A 20,280-nucleotide genomic window follows, 5' to 3' on the forward strand; every position below is an offset into this window, starting at 1 on the left:
ATACAGATAAAGATGTATAAATATAGCTACGTATATATAGTGCACGTGTGTCTACAGATACATACACATATATTTGTAATTATATATATATGAGTATGTGTTATGTTTATATATGCATACAAACATCCATGTAGTTCTACAGCAGGTATACATATATAGATAAAGGTATGTAGGTTTAGATACAGATAAATCAACCTACTTAGAGGGGGGGGGGGTGTGCACGTGCACACGTACCCCCCATAATGCTACACACGCGCACGTGCACACACAAGCATGTTTCAGGTGGGGTTATAGGGATAGCTACCTATAGAGTGGGTAAACTCACACACATCTATATGTCTGCGTGTAGAGCTACAGTTTTGTACACACATTTGTAATTTTTATTTGTGTGGTGTGTGTGTATAGACACACACGTGTGTGTATATGAGGATGCATATATATATAGGTATTGGCAAAGACGTGTGCTTCTGCACAGAGATCTATAGCTATATCTAAACTACAAATATGTATATGTGTATATATAGGCATGTTTATATATAGGTATAGGTATGACTATATAGTTATATAGCTAGGTATTGATATATCTGCACGTATATCTATATAAACACACATTTATGTACATATCTATTTGTAATTTTCATAGATGCGTGCATATATATCCATACAAATATGTAGCTAGCTAGATCAATATATTCACACAGATATGTACACATCTATACATCTACAGATATATACATATAGCTATATATGTCTATATACACAAATACACATTTATACTTGTGTGCTTGTATACATATATATGTAATTTTCATAGATGTGTGCATATATATATCTACTTACATCTCTAAATAGGTATTGGTATCTGTATAAGGACTGGTATAGCTATAGGGATATAGGTAAAGATAGATCTACATCTATATACGCACCTGTAGATGTACGTGTGTATGTATATACGCACGTCTCTGCTTGTGCCCACACCGACGCACCTCGATGTAAAGCTAGCTGGAGGTACTTACTCGTAGACAGCGTTACACCTACACAGCTGCTTACGGGTCCACTCGCAGCTGTATGACACGTACAGAGAGGTGCCCATCCCTATGTGTGGGTCCGTGCACACACCTGCTCACGAACCTGCCTGCACCCCTCACCCCTGCCATCCCCTCCCCCCAGCAGACCCCAGCCCCGTGCTTGTCCCAGACCACGGCTCCCTCAGCTGTGGCCATGGGCGAGTGCCCCGCTGCAGGGGTACCCCCCCATCCTCCCCCCATCCCGCCCTGGGAGGTGGAGCCCGTGCCCCCCCTGCCCTGGAGCGGGTACTCCCATGGGACTGCAGCCCCCACAGGGCCGGTGCCAGGTTGGTGGTGCCGGCGCGGCCACGACGCAGGCAGGGCAGAGGCGAGGGGCCGGGGCACAGGCTGGGGAACAGCTTCGTGTTGTTGACCTCGTGGGCGTACAGCACCCGCTCGCACCCCCGCGCCCACCACCTCCAGTAACACAGGGGGCGGGAGCGACGCATGCAACGGGTCCCGTGCCGCGCCGGTGGCACCCGCGGCAACTTGGGCTGCGGGCAGGGTGGCCGGGCAGCTCGGGGCTTGCCCCCATGCGCTCCCCGCCAGCGGCCATCCCTGTGCTCCAGAGCCACGCCGGGTGGAAGTGGTACGATGGTCCAGGGCAGCGCGGGTGGGAGCACTGGCTCGCGGCGCTCGTGGTGCAAACCACACTCTCCACTTTGCTCCAACAAAGCGTAAGCAAGCGAACGGGCGGCGAGGGCTGCGCGGCGGGCAGCGCACTTGGGTGCGCGTTTAGGATCTGTAGTCCTTCTTGCTGTAGGGTTTGTTGCCCAGGATGCTATCGATCTCGTGGATGATGGAAGACGACAGCTTCGGAAGGACCTGTGGGGGACGGGGGCCGCTGCTGGGAGTTGGGATCATGCTACTGGTGCATGTGGGAGGATGCAGCCGCTGGCGCCACGCAGCCATGCTGTGCTCACCGCCTCCACCCCGCCACCTTGATGCTATGAGCCCCAGCCTGCCGGCTGAGTAACCCAGTTACGGAAAACCTGGGTCAGGCTCATCCCCTGCCTTCTCAGCCCAGCGAAGCCTCATCTCTGCTGCTCGGTTTCAGATCAAGCAAAGCCCCTAATTTTTGTTTGGAGCCAGGTTTGGAACCTCCTTCTCCTACCTGGTGCATTGCAGCAGTGAGCACTGCAGCGCTGGGCATTGCAGGAGCACATGTTGCAGGAACATGCATTGCAGCACTGCTGCAGCAATGCATGCACGGGCACGTGCTGCCCCGTTAAAGCCCCACGAGCGGGGTCTGCTCCCTTCCCTGCAGTAAAGCCTCCCCTGGCACATGCTGCCGGCATGCCAGTGAGGCAGGGAGTACTGACCTGTATTGCTCCAATGTTCTCCATCAGCTGGTCGGCGTTGGAGGCACCCAGCAAGACGGAGCTGACGCCCTCGTTGCGCAGGCACCAGGCTGCGGCAGGAGGGAGAGCAGAGCCTGAGCATGGCCTGGCCACCCCTGGCGTCCCCCCGGCCCTCCCCGCATCCCCAGCCCCTTACCGATGGCGAGCTGGGGCAGGGTGCAGCCCAGGCGCTCGGCGATGGCCTGCAGCTCCTTCAGCTTTGCCTGCTGCCGCCGGCCCTCCTCACTCAGGATCTTGTCCTTCAGCCACTGGTATCCCTGGGGGGCAGGAGGGGCCGTCACAGTGGAACTGAGGTGTACCAGGACCTTGCACCATCAAGGCATCCCCAAACCCCCTGGGCTGTGGCTGCTGGACCTCCTGCTCCCACAGGGACCTTTTGATACCCCTGGCCCTGTGCCCCCCACTCTGCCCATCCTGTTGTGCCCCCCGCCCCGGCTCCAGCCAGGCTCACCTTCAGTGAGGCGCGCGAGTAGGGGGGGATCCCCCCGTCGTACTTCCCTGAGACAATGCCGCAAGCCAGTGGGGACCAGGTCATGGCTCCAACACCTGGGGACGGAGCAGAGCAGGGGGTGACACTGCCAGCCCACAGCTCCCCCGGGGACAGCGGCACAGGGGCTGCGCCATGCCCTGCCAGGCTCTGGTGGGCACCATACTTTGGGGGGGCTGCAGCGGGACCCCTGCTGCCATACCTATCTTGTGGAAGAGCTCAGGGAGCTGCACCTCTACCTTCTCCCGCTGGAACATGTGGTACTCGGCCTGCTCGCAGATCGGTGGGATGAGGTTGAACTGCCGGGCCACCGAGTATGCCTCCTGCCAAAGAGCCGGGACTCTCAGTGCCCCGCTGCCCATGCCGAACCCCCTGCTGACCCCCACCCTGATGCCCCCAGCTGAGCCCTGAGCAGCCACCCCAAAAAATAATGAAGGCTCAAGTGCATCTGCAAGCGCTTGGCTCCTGAGAGCTGCTGTCTAATTAAATTAGTGTCACCAGTGGCACTGGGGCTGCTCCACCACAGCCGCCCCTGGCCCCCTGGGCCCCCTACCATGATCTCCATGGAGCTCCAGCGCGAGGTCCCCCAGTACATGGCCATCCCCTGGTTGATGACGTGGGTCATGGCTCGCACCGTCTCTGCCGGAGGGAAGGGGAGAGCGGCAGGCGGGCGTTAGCAGGGTGCTGTGCTGGCAGAAGGGGGCTCACGCCGCACCGACAGCTGACGAGCATCCCGCTCCCCAACACCGAGGCGGGAGCTGGGTTGTGTCTGGAAGATGCTTTCAGAGGAGCAGGATGGGGACCGAGGGAGCAGCTGCTCAGGATTTGCCAGGGACCACGGCCGACCCTGACGTGCCGCTGGTGATGCCAGGACTCTCCCAGCATGGAGAGCTGCCCGGGGGTCCTGGCACCGGTCCCATGCCCCGCAGGGTACCAGCACCAGCACCACGCTTGGCACCGCTGCCAGGGGAGGGACCTGAAGCATCACCCACGCACCAAGACCCAGGAGAAGGAGAGAAGCCCGGATCCCGTGCAGGGGCGTGGGGGTCTCTGGGGGTAGCCGGCCCTGAGCCATGCAGGCTGGGGCCAAGCCAAGGCACGCTCCTGCAGCCAAAGGCGGGCAGCGGGGAGAGCGAGGGGCGCGAGGTTTGCCTGGCCGGCACCAGAGTACGCACCCCGGCATGCTCGCAGCCACCCCGGCGAGGAGGGACCCTGCCGCGGTCCCTGGCATGGCTGCAAAGGGTGCCCCGTGACAGGGACCCTGGGCAGGCTGGGGAGCCTCGTTGCTTTTTTCCCTTCTAACTGCAAGATGGGGCTGGTGGTGGTGAGCTGCTGCTGTCTGTGCATTTTATGGCAGGGTTTGCTTGGGGCGGGGGGGATGGGGATGGGAATCACAAAGGAGTGGGGGTTCTGCCCCAGGAAATGCCGCTGGGACACAGGCAGCGGCCGGCGGGCAGAGTGCGGGCAGGGAGTACCTTCTACGATGAAAGTCCTGGACTTGGAGGAACTAAATGGGACCCCTGGTGATAAAAGAGAGATTTAGAGAGAGTGGAGTCGGCCGCTGCCGGGACGGGGGCAGCGACCTGCTGCCGCGCCACCAACCCGCCCCCGCCGCAGCCCGAGGCGGGTCCTGGCGCCGGGCTGGGGTGGCAGAGCCTTAACCGTGGCATGGGCTGACCGAGGTGGCAGAGGAGCGGTTTCTGCTCGGGAAGGGAAGATGCCCTTGAAATAAAAGCCTGGTGCAAACCAACCGCGACAGCGATGAAAGGCAGCGGGGAGGAGCGTGGCACCGTGGATGGCACCCACCTTCCATCGGCGTGTTGGGGTCAGGCCGGTTGGCAAACACCACGTCCACATACTCCAGCTGCAGCCGCTCCAGCGATGCCTTCAGACCTGCCGCAGCCACGGGACCGTCAGGCACGCCGGGCCCTGTGCTGCCAGCTGGTGAGGCAGCCGGTGCGGGCACAGCCTGGCACCGAGGCTGGCAGCGCCCAGCGAGCATCCCTACCTTCTATGATGTGTTTTCGGGACAAGCCCCTCTCCGTCTCAGCCCTGGAAAAGGAAAGGTGAGTGAGAGCCTGGCACGCTCCGGCTGCTCTGCCGCAGGGTGGGCACGCTACCTACTTTCCTCCCCAGAAGATTTTGGTGGTGATGACCAGGCTGGACCGTCTGTGGGGAGAAAGAGAGAGTCACTGGGGGCAGCACCCACAAAGCCCTGCCTGCTCCCTGTCCGCACGCATTGATGCCATGGGCTGCCCTGCCACCTTTCCCCAGCCCATCGCCACGGCAGTGATGGCTTTGCCGCACAGGAATGAAGTCCAGCTTACCTCCACCCTTTCTTCTTGATGATGTTCCCCAGCACCACCTCAGCCCTACAAGGGAAGGGGACATCAGCTGCTGCTGCCCTGGCTGCTGCGATGCCTCCGGGCCACCGTGGCCCGGGAGCAGCCACTGCTCACCATGCTGCGCCACCGATGGCCATGGGCAGCATGGGACTGCCCAAGCCATCACCTGCGCCGAGCAAGCGCTCGCAGACCCAGCCTGGCAGCCGCTTTCAGCCAGCAAAGCCAGGAGACCCCATGCCGCCGCAGCTGAGACGTGCTGGAGGCTGGGGCGCAGGGTGAGGCCCCCTGTGCCGTTGCCGAAGCGGGGTACCTACTTGCCGGCAGCGTAGACTTCTGCTGTGTCAAAGAGATTAATGCCGTTGTCGTAGGCTAAAGTCATCAGCTGCTCCGCCATCTGCGAGAGGAGAGCGGGGAGGGTTGGCAGAGGGTTGGCCAAGGGCTGGAGCGCAGAGCTGTGCGCTCAGGAGCGCTGGTGAGTGCCGGCACACCGCATGCACTGAGACCAGCGCCTGTGGCTCTGCTGGCCCAACCTGTTCCCTGTTTTGCTTGGGAACGGCTGGGGAGGGATGGGGCGAAGGGGTGCAGTCCTTACCTCATCTGTGATTTGCCCTCCAAAAGTCACCCACGTCCCTGCAGAGGAGAGAGGGTGCAGGCATGGTGAACGCGGTGAGCACAGTGAGCACGGCGAACATCGAACGCCACTGCCCCCAGTCCCTGGCCCCCCACCCCAGCTCCCCTGGCATGCAGTGCCCACAGTTGGCCCCACTGCATGCGGCACGGTGCTCCCAGCACAGCCTGGTCGCTTTCTATTCATGTCAGAGGAGAAAAAGAGAAAATAATTTGACAACTTCTGGGCCGCATCTCAAAACCGCCGCTGGGCCAGAGCACAACCCTTTCCTTCCCTTCACAAAGCATCACTGGAGCAGGCGAGCGCTGCTCTCGCCAGGGAGGGCCAGCAGCGACTGCGGGATAGGGGGATGCCAAGGGGCTGCGGCAAACCCTGGCACTTACCCAGGCCCAGGCAGGACACGCGCAGCCCAGACTTCCCGAGGTTCCTGGAAGACAGACACCTATTAGGAAAGCCACCAGAAAGCCCCAAAACGCCATCTCATGCACCCGCGTGCCACCAAGCGCACCGTCCGCATGGGCTGGGAGGCATGATGGCAGTCCCTGGTCCCCATCCCTGCCCGGGGTGGTCCTGCAGTGAGGGTCCCCCAACAACTGGTTAAAAAGCCAACCCAGGCCAGGCACGCCGCGGCTTGCCAGCACTGTCACAGTGACGCTGTTTTCCCGCACACAAAATAATTGCTGTGCCCGGCAGGGTAATCCAGAGCGGCAGTGGGCTGTGACCTCGTTAAAGCAGCTCCCCGTAACGAGGCTGGGGTATCCAGCATCCCCGGCAGTGCTGCTGGCACGGGGGAACGAGGCAGGAGCAGGGGCAGATGGCATGCTGGCAGTCAGGCCTGGAGCATCCCACATGTGGCATGAGCTGTGCCCATTCTCTGCGGCACGGCCCAGGGCTGGCATGGGGAGAGGGTGCTCGGGAGTGGAGCAGTGTCCCGGAGAAATGGAGCACCCCTGAAAATTTAGGCAGCATAAGGAGCTGGAGAACAGCTTTAGGGAAGGGGGCCGGGCTGGCAGACGCCTTCGCCACAGTGATGGAGAGCCAGTTTCTTGTTAAAAATGACAAAAGCTCAAGAAATGAGCGTTAAAATAAACAAAGTGTAGGTGAGCCGCGGCAGCTCGCCCGCGCGGGTGTCGCATAGCAACGGGAGGCATCGCCACCGCGGCATCGCCAACACGGGCACGGCGACACGGGCACGGCGAGCAGGCAGCGAGCAGCCACGGTCCGATAGCGGCGGCGGTGAATCGTGGCCTGAGCCGAGTCGGGGCATCTTCCTTCCGCGCCACCGCATTATTGCCCAACATCTGGAGTCGCAGGCGCTCCCCCCTCAACCCTGTGTTATTTTTAGAGCGTTTCGCAGCACAGAGAGGCCATGGCCGCGGCTCAAGCCCCTGTGATGGGGGGTCGTGGCGGTGGGGGGATGGCATCGGCCACATCCCAGCCATTCCAGGCCACGGAGGCATCACCAGGGTCCTCCTGGGTGGGTGGGCACTGGCAGCCCATCACCGCTCCTGGCTTTCCTCCCTGAAAGTGTGTTGACCAGCTGCCCAACGGCGATGCTGGCAGATACCGGCGAAGGCCAAGCATCGCCCCGCACTGCACCATGGCCGCCCTATCCCATCTGTTTGCACGGAGCATCCCCCCATGCCACTGTCCCCACCGCAGCTGCCGGCGGGGACCCCCCTGAGCTGGCCACCCACTGCCTGGGTGGGGGATGCCCCACATCCCCTGCTCTGAATGGGGACGTGACTGGCACTGAACCCGGAGGATGTCACCATACATGGCCCCAGCACTGCTGCCGCAAGGGTTTGGTGTTCAAGAGCTGGACGGAGCAGCCCCAGACCCCTCCCCAGAGCCTGGGAGAGGGGACTCGGCTGATTTGGACAATGATGGTGGGTGACAGCTGGTCTCACCCCAGTGCTCCACCAGCCTGCAGCGCTTTGTGCCTAACGCTGGTCACATCTGGGCTGTGACGGGGGCATGCAGTGGCTGTCAGCTGGACCGTGGTGTGCGTGCTTGCTCATCCGGGGGGAGCCCCCAGCCCCATGCCCGGCTGCACGCTCATCTCAGAGGGGGAAGCCCCCAGTGCTCTGCTCCAGTGCCAGGGATGGGGAGCGCATTAACCCAGTGGGTGCTGGCTGCGGGGGGGCACAATATGCACATGCCACCCTTCATTTCCAGACCCACCGCGGGCAGCTGAGGTCTGAATCCAGGCTTACAGCTCTGTGCACGCTTCGCAGGGCAGCAAGTCTCCGGCAGCGCTGTAGCGATGCCATGGCAGCCCGTGGATTAACGCGTGCCATGACTCTCAGACCCCCCGGGCTCGGCAGCCTGCCTGACTTGGCAGGGACTGGGGGTGCTCCTAGTCCTAGCCTAAATTTTAGTCTCTTCACCACCACCCCCCATCCCGCTGGTTTTACACGAGGCTGGATCAAAGCCACCCCAAGAGGGGACAGGAGCAAACAGTGAGGAAGGCGACGGAGGCACCTGGTCGGCACTTTTAGCACTGAGAAACCTAAGGGAGCAGGATGCAAACTGGGGGTTAGGGGAGCACAGCACACCTAGTCCCCCAGAACCTCCCCGCTCCCCCCTGCCCCCCCAATGTCGGTGAGGAACAGAGAAAGCAACTGGACAGGCAGCAAACCTGCCTGCCCGAGCAGCGCGCCCATCTCCTACCGGTATTTCATCCCCGGCTGCTTGACGCTGGACTCGCTGGAGGAGGGGGCGTTCTGCACCGAGAGCTGCCCCAGGCTGCGGGCCACCATGGCCACTGCTCGGAACTTGCCACGGGTGCCGAGACTGGGGCTGCCAGCATTCTGCCGGTTTAGCCGATCCTCCGCGCTCCGGCTCTTGATGCTGTGCTCGGAGCACACAAAGGAGACCTGCATGCTGCTCCGGCGGGCAGCCGCGCCAGCTGCCTAAATTTAGCCGGCGCCCCGAGCGAGGAGCGAGGCGGGGAGCTCCTCCCGTCTCTCCGCCAACGTGACGGCGGGGGGCTGCGGGCACCGAGCCGGCTCCCGGCAGCCCTCCTGCCCTCAATATTTGATGAGCTCAGGAAACGAGCGAGCGGCACCCGGGCAGGTGGGAGGGCAGGACGGGGAGCATCGCTGCGGGTGCCCCCCAAGAGGCCGCGGCACGGTAGGACCCTGGTGCCCCACCGGGCAGCCCCTGTGGGCAATGCTTCCAGCCCAGCCCTCGTGTGGGGTGCAGTGGGGGGCTGGGGTCCTGGGGGTGAAGGGGCCGCTCGTCTGCCTTTGGCTGCGCCACAGCGGCACAGCATCCCTCCTCCCAGGCGGATGCAAACCCCAAACAAAACCTGCCGGCAGGAACGTTTGCCTATCACCAACTAACACGATTCCGGGGCGAGAGCGCAGGCGGTGGCCATGCCACCGGGGCAGGGGCCAGTGGTTTGCTAAAGTTGGGCTGGTTGCCCCCTCAGGGCCATGGCCCCAGCAGCACACCCCCCAAATTTCACCCAGCGCAAGCTAAGCGGATTTAGGCAAAACCCAGCCCAGCATCTCCTGATGAAGGGGGGATGCAAGCTGGCTGTGCTACAGCAACGTTTTGTGGCTGGGGCCATGTCCCAGCTGCTGGCCCCTGGCATGCCCCCTGGGGCTTGTGGGGGAAATTATGGACATTTGGCCCCGACCTAATGAGAAATATTGTAATCTCCTCTGCTTCCCTGTGCCACAAAGCTCCTTAGCTGGGTAATCCCACCAGCGCCGGCGCAGGAGGGACCTGGCAGCAATCAGCAGCTCCCTGGAGGAGGAGAAACCCCAGAGATTTTGGGGGCAGCGGACACATGCTCAAAGGATCACCTTCAGGGGTGCCTGTGCCAGCCTCTCCCCATCAATAAATAACCACCCCATGAATATTAGATGGGCTCTTGCTGCTGTGTAAATGTTACCACTGTCATTGTGAGTGGAGGGGAACCTGACCTGCAGCGTGGCACGGCAGGAGCCGGCAGAGCTGCCGCTCCCGGCGGCTTCACCGCAGCAGAAGGGGGGCAAGGGACACCCCTGCATTTTCTCAGGGGGGAACAGCTGCCGTCCCCAGCCCAAGCCTGAACCAGGTTACTGGGGGTGTCCAGCCCCACACCCCACCTGCCACACTGGGGGAGAGCAGCAAGGGATGGGATGGGCACAACAGCCATGTGCCCTCAGAGCAGTTGCATCCGACTCTCCAGCTGCCCGGCACATCCTCCTTGCACCAGCCCGTAACGAGAAGGACAAAAGTCGACTGAAACCCTGATACACCTTGCACCACGCCCAGGGCCCACATACAAAATTAATGGAGCACCAGCGCTGCCACGAATGCTCATCAAAGGGATAAAGCGTTTCCGCAGCCATTTGCTCTACCCGCCCGAGCTCTAGAAGCACAGAGTGTGTTTGCACTTGCAAACTTCTCAACAGCAAAAGGGAACACCAAGTGAGAAGCTCAAAGAATATCGAGCAAGCAAGAGATGACGGTGCTGACCTGCTGCAGCCTCGCCTGTGCACGCTGTGCCAGATCGCCTATCGTGCCAATGACACCTGCTCCTCCCAACCTCGGCACAGCACAGGGAAATCAGTGAAAGCCGGATTTTTCCCCAGTGAAGTGTAAAACCAGCGCTAAGCAGCATCCCCTGCTCCATCCCCGCATCTTGAGCTGGGTGCGCTCAGCCCTCGCCACTTTCGCTGCCCTGGCAGGCACCGGCACCGCCTTACCTGTACTTCATGCCAGTGGTGCGGGCGGTGCTGTCGGCCAGGGAGAGCCCGTGCATCCGCAGGAACTCCTCCAGCGTCTTTGCCCGTGCTGCCACCCGCACATCCCGCAGCCGCCGCAGCTCCAGCCCATCCACCGGCCGGGGGGCCGGTGGCAGCCCCCACTCGGGAGGGTGCCGGCTGGCCACGCTGCGCAGGCTCTCGCTGTATGTCATGGAGAGCATCCCGCCACCCCAGCGTGGGCTCTGCAGGCCGGCCCTGCCGCTGACCGCTCAGGGATGCTATGGAGAGAGCTGGGAAAGCATCCCGCTGCAACGCCAGGCTCCATCGCTGCTCAGGGCAGAGCCCTGCCCATGCTGTGATGCTGGAGTGGTGGCACCCACCCTTGCAAGGACCTGCAGCACGGGGAGGGGAGAGCAGGGACCCTGGCAAAGCCAGTCACTTCAGCAGAGCAAAGCCTTGGCAGGGGAGCCAAAGCGCAAAGGAAGGGAGAAGGCGGCAGTGTGGCAGGGAAGGGCCGTGGCACTGCCTATGGCTGGTGGCAATGGGTGGCAGCGCAGCAGGGGTGCAGCCACGGCCACCCTGAGCCCTGTGAGCTGCTGTCCCAGTTCACACCAGCTGGGTTGCCACTGGTTTGCATCCTCCCGAGGGATGCGCTGGGGCCAGGAGCTGGCTGAGGTGGGGCGAGTGGTGGCACAAGTGCCACCGGTGAGAAGCCGGCACTGTGTGCCAGCAGGAGAGTCCAGGATGAGAAATGTGTCCTTGTGGGGCTCCCTGGGGAGGGTGGGCATCCGCAGAGGGGCTGTAGGCGCTGGGTGCTCGCTGGTGGCTGCCATGCCCATGGCAGGCTGCTGCAACCAGTGCCACCAGCCAACACCTTCCCCACAGCCCCCACAGGTGTGGCAGCGACCTCCCAGTCAGCGCGGGCTGCCGAAAACAGCCTGCCGCAGAGCGGGCTCCTCGCACCGGTGGTGCTCACCACCTCCACGGCTGGGATCTTGCCAGTGGTGGCACTGGCACCGATACCCCTGCCACTCTCTGCAGCGTCCCTCACACTAAGTGTCTGCAAGGAGTGAGGACCGGGGCCAAAACCGCGGCGCTGGCGCTGAAGCAGCCGCTGGGAGTCACCACACCGGCACCAGCCTCCAGCCCGGCTCCCACTGGTGGTTTCTTCTTTCCCTGCAAAGCTCAAATTTACAGCAGCAGGAGCCAAGAGCAAAGCGCGCTATCCCGCTGAGGTGTGACCTCAAGAAAAAAAGCAGAAAACCCAGAAAATACAGAGCACCAGCTGCTGCTGGAGACCCTCCCATGCTCCTCTGGCTGGGCAGCAATGGCTTGGGGGCACGGGGAGATGTGGACAGGGGACTCCTCTCCTGCGGCAAAGCCAAACTGAACCCCGGCCACCAGCCTCCTCTCCCTGCCATGCCTCGAGTCCAGAGCCAGCTCCAGACCTTCTCCATGGCTGGTGGGTTTAATTAGGGCAGCACCAATGGCTCCTGACGGGCATGGGCACAGCACCTGGTCCCGGCAGGACCCCCATGTCCCTGGCAGGACCCCCTCGCGCTACAGCTGCCGGCAACAGCCTGAGCTGGCTGCACGGCTGCTCTACAGCTTCACCGCGCTGCAGTGAGATGGCTGCAGCAAGCGGGGCTGCGGGGGGTTTGGGCTGGGCTGCTTCAAGGAACGGGGCAGGAGCCCACGGGCCACCTCACTTCGACACCTCCCTGATTTTCGGCTGCGCAATGTTACGGGGCGGCGGAGAGAGCGCGGAGGCAGCGGGTTCACCCGAGGGCCCTTCGTTAGCAGAAATCCGGACGCTGCCTGAGGGAGAAGAAGCAGTGGGGGCTGCAGGAGCTGCCGAAGCCCAAGCAGCGCCATGCCCAAGCAGGAGAGGCTGTTTTGTGGGGCAGGAGCAGCAATGGGGACACAGGCTCTGCGGGATAACGGGGCCGCTAGTGCACGGCAGGGCACAACAAATGGGTGACAGCTGGGTGCACAGGTTAGCTGCTTGGAAAGGCATCTGTCCAGCCTAGCTTGCCCAGCTGGGAACTTGTTGGCAACCAACAGCCTGCTTAAAACCAAAAAAGACCCCAAACAAAAAGCTCCCCAAGCCACCAAATCCTGAGCCACCCCCTGCAGAACGCCCTCCCTGCTGCCTGCAGCCAGCTATGCCCATCCCAGCTTGCGCCCGCGCCGTCGGCCCCGACTCACCCGCACGCTGGGGATGCTGCTCATCAACAGCAAAGCTCTGGGCAGCCGGGCTGCCCCGGGGCAGCTATAAAAGACGCACGGCCACTGATTTTTTGCATTAGGGGAGTGTCAGCGCTTGGCGTCCAAAGCAATTGGCGGCTGCGACGGGCCCCCCCAGAGCCCAGCTTTCTCACCACACTCCATTAGCCCTATTAGGGGATTTTCTTCCTTGCGAAAGGGAGCTAAATTATTCATGCCCGCTTTGCTAAAAGCCCAGGGATGTGCCGCTGCTTTATCAACGCTGGCATCGCTGCCTCTGCCCGCAGCACAGCCCACCCTCGCCCTGCTGTGACAGGTCCCACGCCACCGGCATGTGGGGTCAGCTGGGGGCAGTCAGGGAGCCGAGCTGGACCCCTGCGGCGCACGCAGCCCTCCTGCCACCCCCACAGCAGCTGGGCTGTAGCAGGACCGAAACACGGACTCCTCCAGGCAGGAGCCCTGGAACGGGGCTGGGTGACAAGACACCGGTGGCAGCTGCCTACAGGCAGCCTACAGGCAAGCTGGCTCCTGCCCATCAGCCTCGGGAGCCTTTTGCACCAGATGTGTCCAGCGGTTCAGGTGTGTGGCTGTGCCTGGCCGGTTTGGCAGCCAAAACCCACCAGTGGCTCAGGCTCGGCAGTGTCGGTCGTAGCACATTGCTGGGACAGGCGAGCTCGCAGTGCCGCCGAGCCAGCCTGGTGCCAGCCAGCCTCTCCTCCTCCCGCCATGCGTGGGGAGGCCACGGCTCCCTTGGGGGGCAGCCCCCCAGCCCCCAGCCCATTGCAGCCAGGCCAGACCTGGTCCAGCGCTGCTGGGCTGCTGTGGCCCCAAGAGCACTGAAGCAGCCACTGGCACAGAGTGCAGGAAAAAGTGCTGCCTTCACTTCAGACGGTAAAAGCTGGGGCACAGGGGGAAGTGTTGCCTTCTGTACCACTTAAAGACGCTTCTCTTAATGGAAGGAGCAGTGAAGCGGCTGGCCATGTTCCTGGAGCTGCCCTTGGGAAAACCCAGAAGGCTCTTCCAGGCACAGCATCAGCACGGGATGCTCCCCCCGAGCCAAGCCAAGCCCTGCACCCCCACGGTGGCTGTCCCCCAGTAGCCCTCTGGCCACGTTCTGCTCCTTGGGGAGCCTGGCAAGGATGGCCCCCACCCACCCAGCCACACACCAGGGTCCCCACGCCGCTCTGCCAAACCCATGAGCAGGTGAAGATGGGGTGCCGCGCCGGCAATGCCCGTCCCACACGGAGGGTCCCCTGCACCGTGGGCAGGGCTGTGCCAGCAGCATCAGCACCGGCAGCACCACGGACGCGGGCAGGGGTTGCCGGGGCTTCAGCCGCATCCGCTTGTCGGGGGAGGATTTTGGGGAGGGGGAAGAACTGGGTTACCTGTAGAACTGGAGCTGGCGCTTGGGGCTCCCATACCTCGCGCTTCCGACAGCAAAGGGAAGAAAGAAGAAAGATGCCACAAACCCCGTTAGAAAGGTGGAGCGGGACCGAGCAGCAGAGCCAGCAGCCGTGGCAAGGGTTGGTGGTGCCCACCCGTGTCACATGGCAGGGGGACACCACGCAGCGGGCACCGGCACAATCCCCGGCAATACCCACTCTTCCCATAACAGGCATCAGCACCTAAAACTGCTGCTGCTGCCATGTGGGGCTTTGCAGTCCTGCAAGTTTTTGCACAAAGTCTGCCGGGGTGGTTTTGGGGTGTCGTAGCCCCAGGTTTGAAGTCCTGGGTTTGAAGCCCCCCTCCCAGCACCGACCCGCATCCTTACCTGTAAATCATCCCTGGGGAGCCTGTCTGCCGCAGCGAGAGTCGCGCCGGGGAGTCAGTGGTGGATTCGGGATACATGGAGCCAGCCTGGGCTCCCCGGAGCCGCTCGCCGCCTCACCCCTGCCACAGGGGAAGAGAAAAAGAGGAAGAAATGGGGGTTTCTGGGGCGCATGCATGACGGTGCTTCCTGTTGCAGAAGCTGGTGAGCCGGATGGGTGTGTGGCACGGGCAGCGAAGGCAGGGCACCGCAGCCCTGCCAGCCCCAGCCCCCCAACACTGACCCACCGCCGATCCCAAATGCATCCCACCCTGGCCCTGTGCTGCCGACTCCCTAACTTGGTTGCTCTCCCCAAATTCCTGGGGCTTCTGGGGAGGGCAGAGCAGGGCTGCTTGCTGCTTGTCTCGCTGCCCACCTCACTGCCCACTTTCCCGCCCGCCTCGCTGCCCACGGGAGGCAAGCAGGGCATGCCACTGGGCAACCCAGCTGCGGCAGCGAGGCAGTGACCCGTGCCATGGAGGTCTTGCAACATATCAGGAAATGGTGAGGAAATGTGGGCCTGCGAAATGAAATGCTTTGCTGGTGCCCAGCACTAACACAACCCCCGGAGGGTCCCTCTGTGAGTGACAAGTCAAGGAAAGGAAAACAGCCTGGCCTTTCCCACAGCCTGCATGTGACTGCGTGAGCAAGAGCAGGAGTTGCGAGGGAAAGGGGGGCTCACCCCAGGCACCCCTGACCCTCCCCGTCCTCATCTCCATTCCAAGGAGCCATCTGGCATGACTCCCTAGGGAGCTGCTCCCGCTCCCCATCCCACAACACCATCAGCAGTTTCCAGTATCACAGAAAACCACAACACCTCCCCTACAAAATCGGGGCTAATTTTTAAATTTAACCCATCTTTCTTCAGGCCATCTGTGAAATGCCATCTTCATGCTGCAGGTCATGAGCTGCTTTTTTTTCCTGTATGGGAAATGAGAGATCTCCAGGCTCCTTCCCCAGATGTCCTGGGCACAGCAGGAGCTGGTCTTTGCAGAGCGAGCTCATGTCCTGGCACACATCCTGCCTACGTCCTGGCACAGCATGCCTGCATCCCACATCCCTCCAGCATCCCAGCCTGGTGTGCCTGCATATCGCATCCTGCATGCATCCCAGCAGCTCATGCCTGCATCTCTCCTGCATCCTGCATCCCTCCTGTATCCCAGCCCGGTGTGCCTGCATCCTGCAACACTCCTGCACCCTGCAAATCTCCAGCATCCTGCATTCCTCCAGCCTCCTGACACAGTGTGCCTGCACCCTGCATCCCCCCAGCATCCTGTATCCCTCCAGCATCCCAGCCTGGTGTGCCTGCATCCTTCCAGCATCCTGCATCCCTCCAGCATCCCAGCCCAGTGTGCTTGCACCCTACAATACTCCTGCACCCCACATTCCTTCAGCATCCTGCTTCCCTCCAGCATCCTGGCATGGTGTGCCTGCATCCTGCATCCCACATCCCTCCAGCATCCTGCAACCCTCCAGCATCCTGGCCCGGCATGCCTGCATCCCGGTGCAGCCCCTGCAGCCCACGCGGCCCAATGGCAGCGGCTGCGGCAGCCGAGCCCGTCCCCGCGGAGCCACCTGCCCGCCCACCGCAGCTCCTGGCCCCACTGCAGCCCCCAGTGCAAAGCCCCATCTCCCCCCTCCCCTGAGCGCCGCAGAAATGCGGCTCCCTTTGGCCGCAGCCACGCCAGCGCGGGAGGCCAGGCAGGGTCCGTAAAGCCGGGTTTGTCGTTCCAAGGGCAGGAGGGAGCTGCTGCCCTTGGCCCTGCACCATTGCACTGTGTGCCCCGAGCCGGACCCTGCTGAGCCCCCCAAACCATTGCGACCCCCTGGCTTCTTCTGGGGGCTGCCTGCATCGCCTTCACAGCTCCCCACAGCCTGGTGTTGGGCAGCTGCCTGCAATGACGGCAGCAGCAGCTGCCACCTGCCCAGGCACCGTCCTGCCCGCTCCCGCAAGGCGCTTTACACCCTCTCGGCATCACTTAATTAGCAGCAGTATAACGAAACCGAGGCGAGCTGGGGGGATGCCGGCAGGAGGGCCGGCCAGCCCCTGGCCCCCCAGCTGCAGTGGGGGCAGCCGTGCCACTTCCTCGCTTGCACTGCCACAAACCACGACTTAAAACTTCTTGCCCAGTTTAGGACCGGCTCCGTCTGCGGCTCCTGGGGGTCTGTGGGGTGATGAGCTCAGCTCTGAGAGGAGCTTGTCTCTCCGCAGTTTTCAGCAGGACCCGACAGCCCTCGTCCGTTACCTCGCGGTAATGCCGGGGGACCGAGTGCGGTGGCTGGTAAGTCTCCGGCAGCATCAGAGGAACTTTGCCGGGAAGCGCTGCTGGACCACCGGCACACGGGGCAGGGCTCCGTGCCCTGAGAAGCCAGAGCATCCCAGGCCCTGGGGCCCACTCGCCCCTCTGGGTCCTGCGAGCCAAAGACACTCCCAAAAGCCCGGTCCCCTCCACACTGGCAGTTTGGGTGCTTCCCTGATACCACTCCTGCACCTTCAGCTTCCTCATGGCAAAACTCAGCCACGAGTCCACAACTGCAGGAGTTTCCACAGGGTGATGCACGGAAAGGGAAGAAAAGTGTTTTCTTCTGCAGATGTGCCTGGGACCCAGATGCCAGGGTGCCCTGAAAGCTCCTGCTCCCACTGGGCTCCATCCCTGTCCCTGGCTGGCACGATGGGGCATGAGAGCATGGGCGCTGAGACCCTGGCAGGATTTATGGCCAAGAAGCCCCCAGGAGCCAAAGCTCTGGCAGATCACCCTGGGGGACGGTTTGCAGACCACAGCCTCCCAAACACACTGTCGTCAAAGCAAGAGGCGAAACTGCACATGGAATTAATCAGAATATTAGAGACAAAGCCTCTGCACCCACTGATGAGCCCGAGCCCCAGAGGGTGAGGTGCTGGGGTGGGGGAAGCAGCAGGACCCCTGCCCTGGGCACTCCAGCATTCTTCCCAGCTGCTCAGGTGAGAGATGCAGGGGAGACAGCATCAAGCATCTCCTTGCTCCAGGTGCCTGTCCCCGTATTCCTCCCCCTTTCTTTTACGCTGTTTGCAAACAGCACCCTCAGCAAATGCCCCCCCCGCCCCCAACCTCAACACGCCACAAGAAAGATGACTTTAGCACAATTACTCACACTGCCCTGCTCTGCCTTGCAAATGGCTTTCTACCTGGCACCTCCTGCCGTCACCTTTTGGCTCATGCCTGGCACTGGGCCCTCGGCACCCCCTGGCTGCTCCCAGCCCCCTGCCTGCAGCACGGCCGCCGCAGGGAGCCGCAGAGCAGCAGCCCTGCCCCTTCTCTCTGCCCGGGAAGCCTCTGCTGCAGAGCAGTGTTCCCCCAGCCTGCCATCACGTTCCGGACTCCCTCTGACCATGGCTGGTGGGCTTGGGCATGTTTACGAGCCGGTTATTAAGACAACGAAGGTGGCGGGCGATGGGGATTTAGCTGCGACACATGAGGTCGCCTGCGATGCGCCGTGTGTGCCCAAGCGCAGGCACCCGGCACTGCTTGGTTCCCCGAGTCAATGACACAGCCCAAAACCACAGGCAACACATCAGATGGGGTTATGCCTGCTTGGCCATCACGTACACTGGAACAAGAGTAACTGGGTCCATCAGGCCACCAAGCACCCATGGGTCCCCGATGTGCAGCACTGGCAACACACACACCTTCCCCAGTGAGCCGGTGGACAGGCTCCCTGCTGTGCCCTGGCTGCTGGCACGGCTGAGCCACCACCACAGTACCATAGACCCACCGGCAGTGCTGACCACCCCGGCACCGGCACCTACCTGGCTCTGGTGCTCTAAAGGAGATGCGCAGTCAGGAGGAACAAAAACAAACAAAAAGAGATAAAACCCCAGCTGCCAGCAGAGCTGGAGGCTCTGCAGGTTTTGGGAAGCAGCGCCGGTGCCGGTGCAGAGCAGCTGCGACAGCCGGAGGCAAACGCAGCGGATGATGGTTCCTACCCCATTCCCACTCCGTCCCTGGGAAAAGGCATCCAGCGGAGGAGGGGAAGGTGAGCCCTCCGCACCTCGGGATGCGGCAGCACCCAGGGATGCTGCAGAGCTGTCCCTGCCGCTCTCACATCCTGACTCGGCAAGTTTGGCTCAGCTGGTGGCGTGCAGTCGTGGCGTGCAGCCCGGTTTCCCGATCCCACCGGTGCCTTAACTGTGTCGGCGCCACAGCCCAGCACTGGCACCTCGCTTGGGTGAGTGAGCGTCTGCCACCTGGCCACCCTGAGGCTCAGGCATGGGGAGGCTCAACCAGCGGTCATGGGGAGCCCAGAGCAGGACGTTTCCATCATCGGATGCCTTTAAATCATGCTGGGTGTTTCTCTTAAAAATAAAATGAGGGTGCTTGCAGATGATGCTGCGGGGCTACCTCCCAGCACCAGGGTTTGCTCAGCCGATGTGTCCCGCTGGCAAGCCAGCCATCCTCCTCCGCTCGCCCCAATCGTGCCTTCTTCAGCAGCTTTCGCTTTTTGGCCATCTTGGGGAAAAAAAACCCACCCTGGGGTGCGTGGTCCAGAGACACCCTGGTAACTGCAGCATGCTGGTCCCCGGCAGCAGCACGGCACTGTAAACCTGCAGCAATAACACCACCAATGTGGCCGGATTTAACAGGAAAACCAGAGGCCACGCCAGAAAAAAGGGGTCAGGGTTTCAGAAGGGTGCAGCAACACTTTGTCATTTATAAATTTGGAAAAAGCAGCCCCTGTCCATCATCCGAGTGGCGCTCAGCTTCACAGCAGCATCCTGCCGCTTCCTCTTGGCCTCCCGGTGCGCTCCTGACGGTGACGCTGCCTGCTCCGGTGATGCTGCCTGCTCCGACCCACTGGGGGACCTCTCGGCATCCCCGGGTGGGCCATCCCAGCACGCTGCCCACCTTCCGCCCCGGGAAGGTGTGCTTTGCCGGGAGGGCAAAGCCATAACGCATCCCACGACACCTGCCTTAACGGCAAGGGCACGGTGCTGGCCGAGCGGGCACGGGGTCCCCATCGCAGGGAAAACAGCCTGGAAAAGCGGAGTTTCCGCTCGGCCGAGCGCGGGGCAGCTCCGCCCGGGGCGGCGCTGGAGGTGCCCACCGGCGCGGCCCTCCTGCTGCCTGCGGGCCGGCCAGCACGCCGTGCCACCGGGCCCTAAGCGCCTGCCATCTGCCGGTGCAACGTCAACAAGCCCTCAGCCGGCAGCACCGGCGGCGGGACGGCCTCGCCGGGCTGGGGGCAGAACACAGGGGGATGTCACCGCCGCTCCCCGCGCGGCGCCCGCACAGCCGCCGCCGGGCGAGGGGCCCCGCTCTCCCACCGGGGCGGGGCGTGCGGTGGCACGGCCTTACCGTAGTTCTGCCCGCCGCCGTGCCCGCATCCATCACACCCCTCCCCCGGCCCCCAGCCCGGTGCCCATCGTCCCCCCCCGCCGCGCCCCACAGCCCCGGGGCCGCTCCCGCACCTGCCCGCCGTCCGCCGCTCCCCGCCGCTCCGCCACGGCGCCCTCGTGGGGGGCAAGCCCCACCCCTCACGCCGCCGATTGGCCGAGCCGTCCGCCTCTCCCGCCGCATACAAATACCTGGCGCCCCGCGCCGCTCCCATTGGCTGCAGGGGCCGTCGGGCCTAGCGGCGAGGCACCGCCCCCCGCGGTGCGGCACCATCGCCCTAGTAA

The 20,280-nt window shown here is 62.5% G+C and overlaps 1 protein-coding gene across 9 annotated transcripts; it reads right to left on the bottom strand.

Moving 5' to 3' along the window:
• Window positions 1–1,403: 1,403 nt before the first annotated feature.
• KCNAB2 (potassium voltage-gated channel subfamily A regulatory beta subunit 2) lies at window positions 1,404–20,155 on the bottom strand. Of its 9 annotated transcripts, XM_037381410.1 has the most exons (18): window positions 18,589–18,731; window positions 18,412–18,425; window positions 14,589–14,707; window positions 14,203–14,244; window positions 6,272–6,315; window positions 5,853–5,890; window positions 5,575–5,654; window positions 5,243–5,287; window positions 5,040–5,084; window positions 4,924–4,967; window positions 4,722–4,808; window positions 4,391–4,435; window positions 3,469–3,554; window positions 3,118–3,238; window positions 2,880–2,974; window positions 2,565–2,685; window positions 2,390–2,478; window positions 1,404–1,892 (listed from the first exon to the last, which is right to left on the bottom strand). In XM_037381410.1, the coding sequence occupies exons 3-18, from the start codon at window positions 14,663–14,665 to the stop codon at window positions 1,803–1,805; spliced, it is 1,149 nt and encodes a 382-aa protein (XP_037237307.1). In that variant the 5' UTR covers window positions 14,666–14,707; window positions 18,412–18,425; window positions 18,589–18,731; the 3' UTR covers window positions 1,404–1,802. The 9 variants fall into 9 exon arrangements, with proteins under 9 accessions (XP_037237307.1, XP_037237308.1, XP_037237309.1 ...); XM_037381411.1 differs by lacking the exons at window positions 18,412–18,425; window positions 18,589–18,731 and adding an exon at window positions 20,071–20,155; XM_037381412.1 differs by lacking the exon at window positions 14,203–14,244 and having other exon boundaries at window positions 18,412–18,732.
• Between the last annotated feature and the right edge of the window lie 125 nt (window positions 20,156–20,280).

This window comes from Falco rusticolus, chromosome 3, assembly GCF_015220075.1.
Source record: "Falco rusticolus isolate bFalRus1 chromosome 3, bFalRus1.pri, whole genome shotgun sequence".
In the NCBI taxonomy this organism is placed as follows: domain Eukaryota; kingdom Metazoa; phylum Chordata; class Aves; order Falconiformes; family Falconidae; genus Falco; species Falco rusticolus.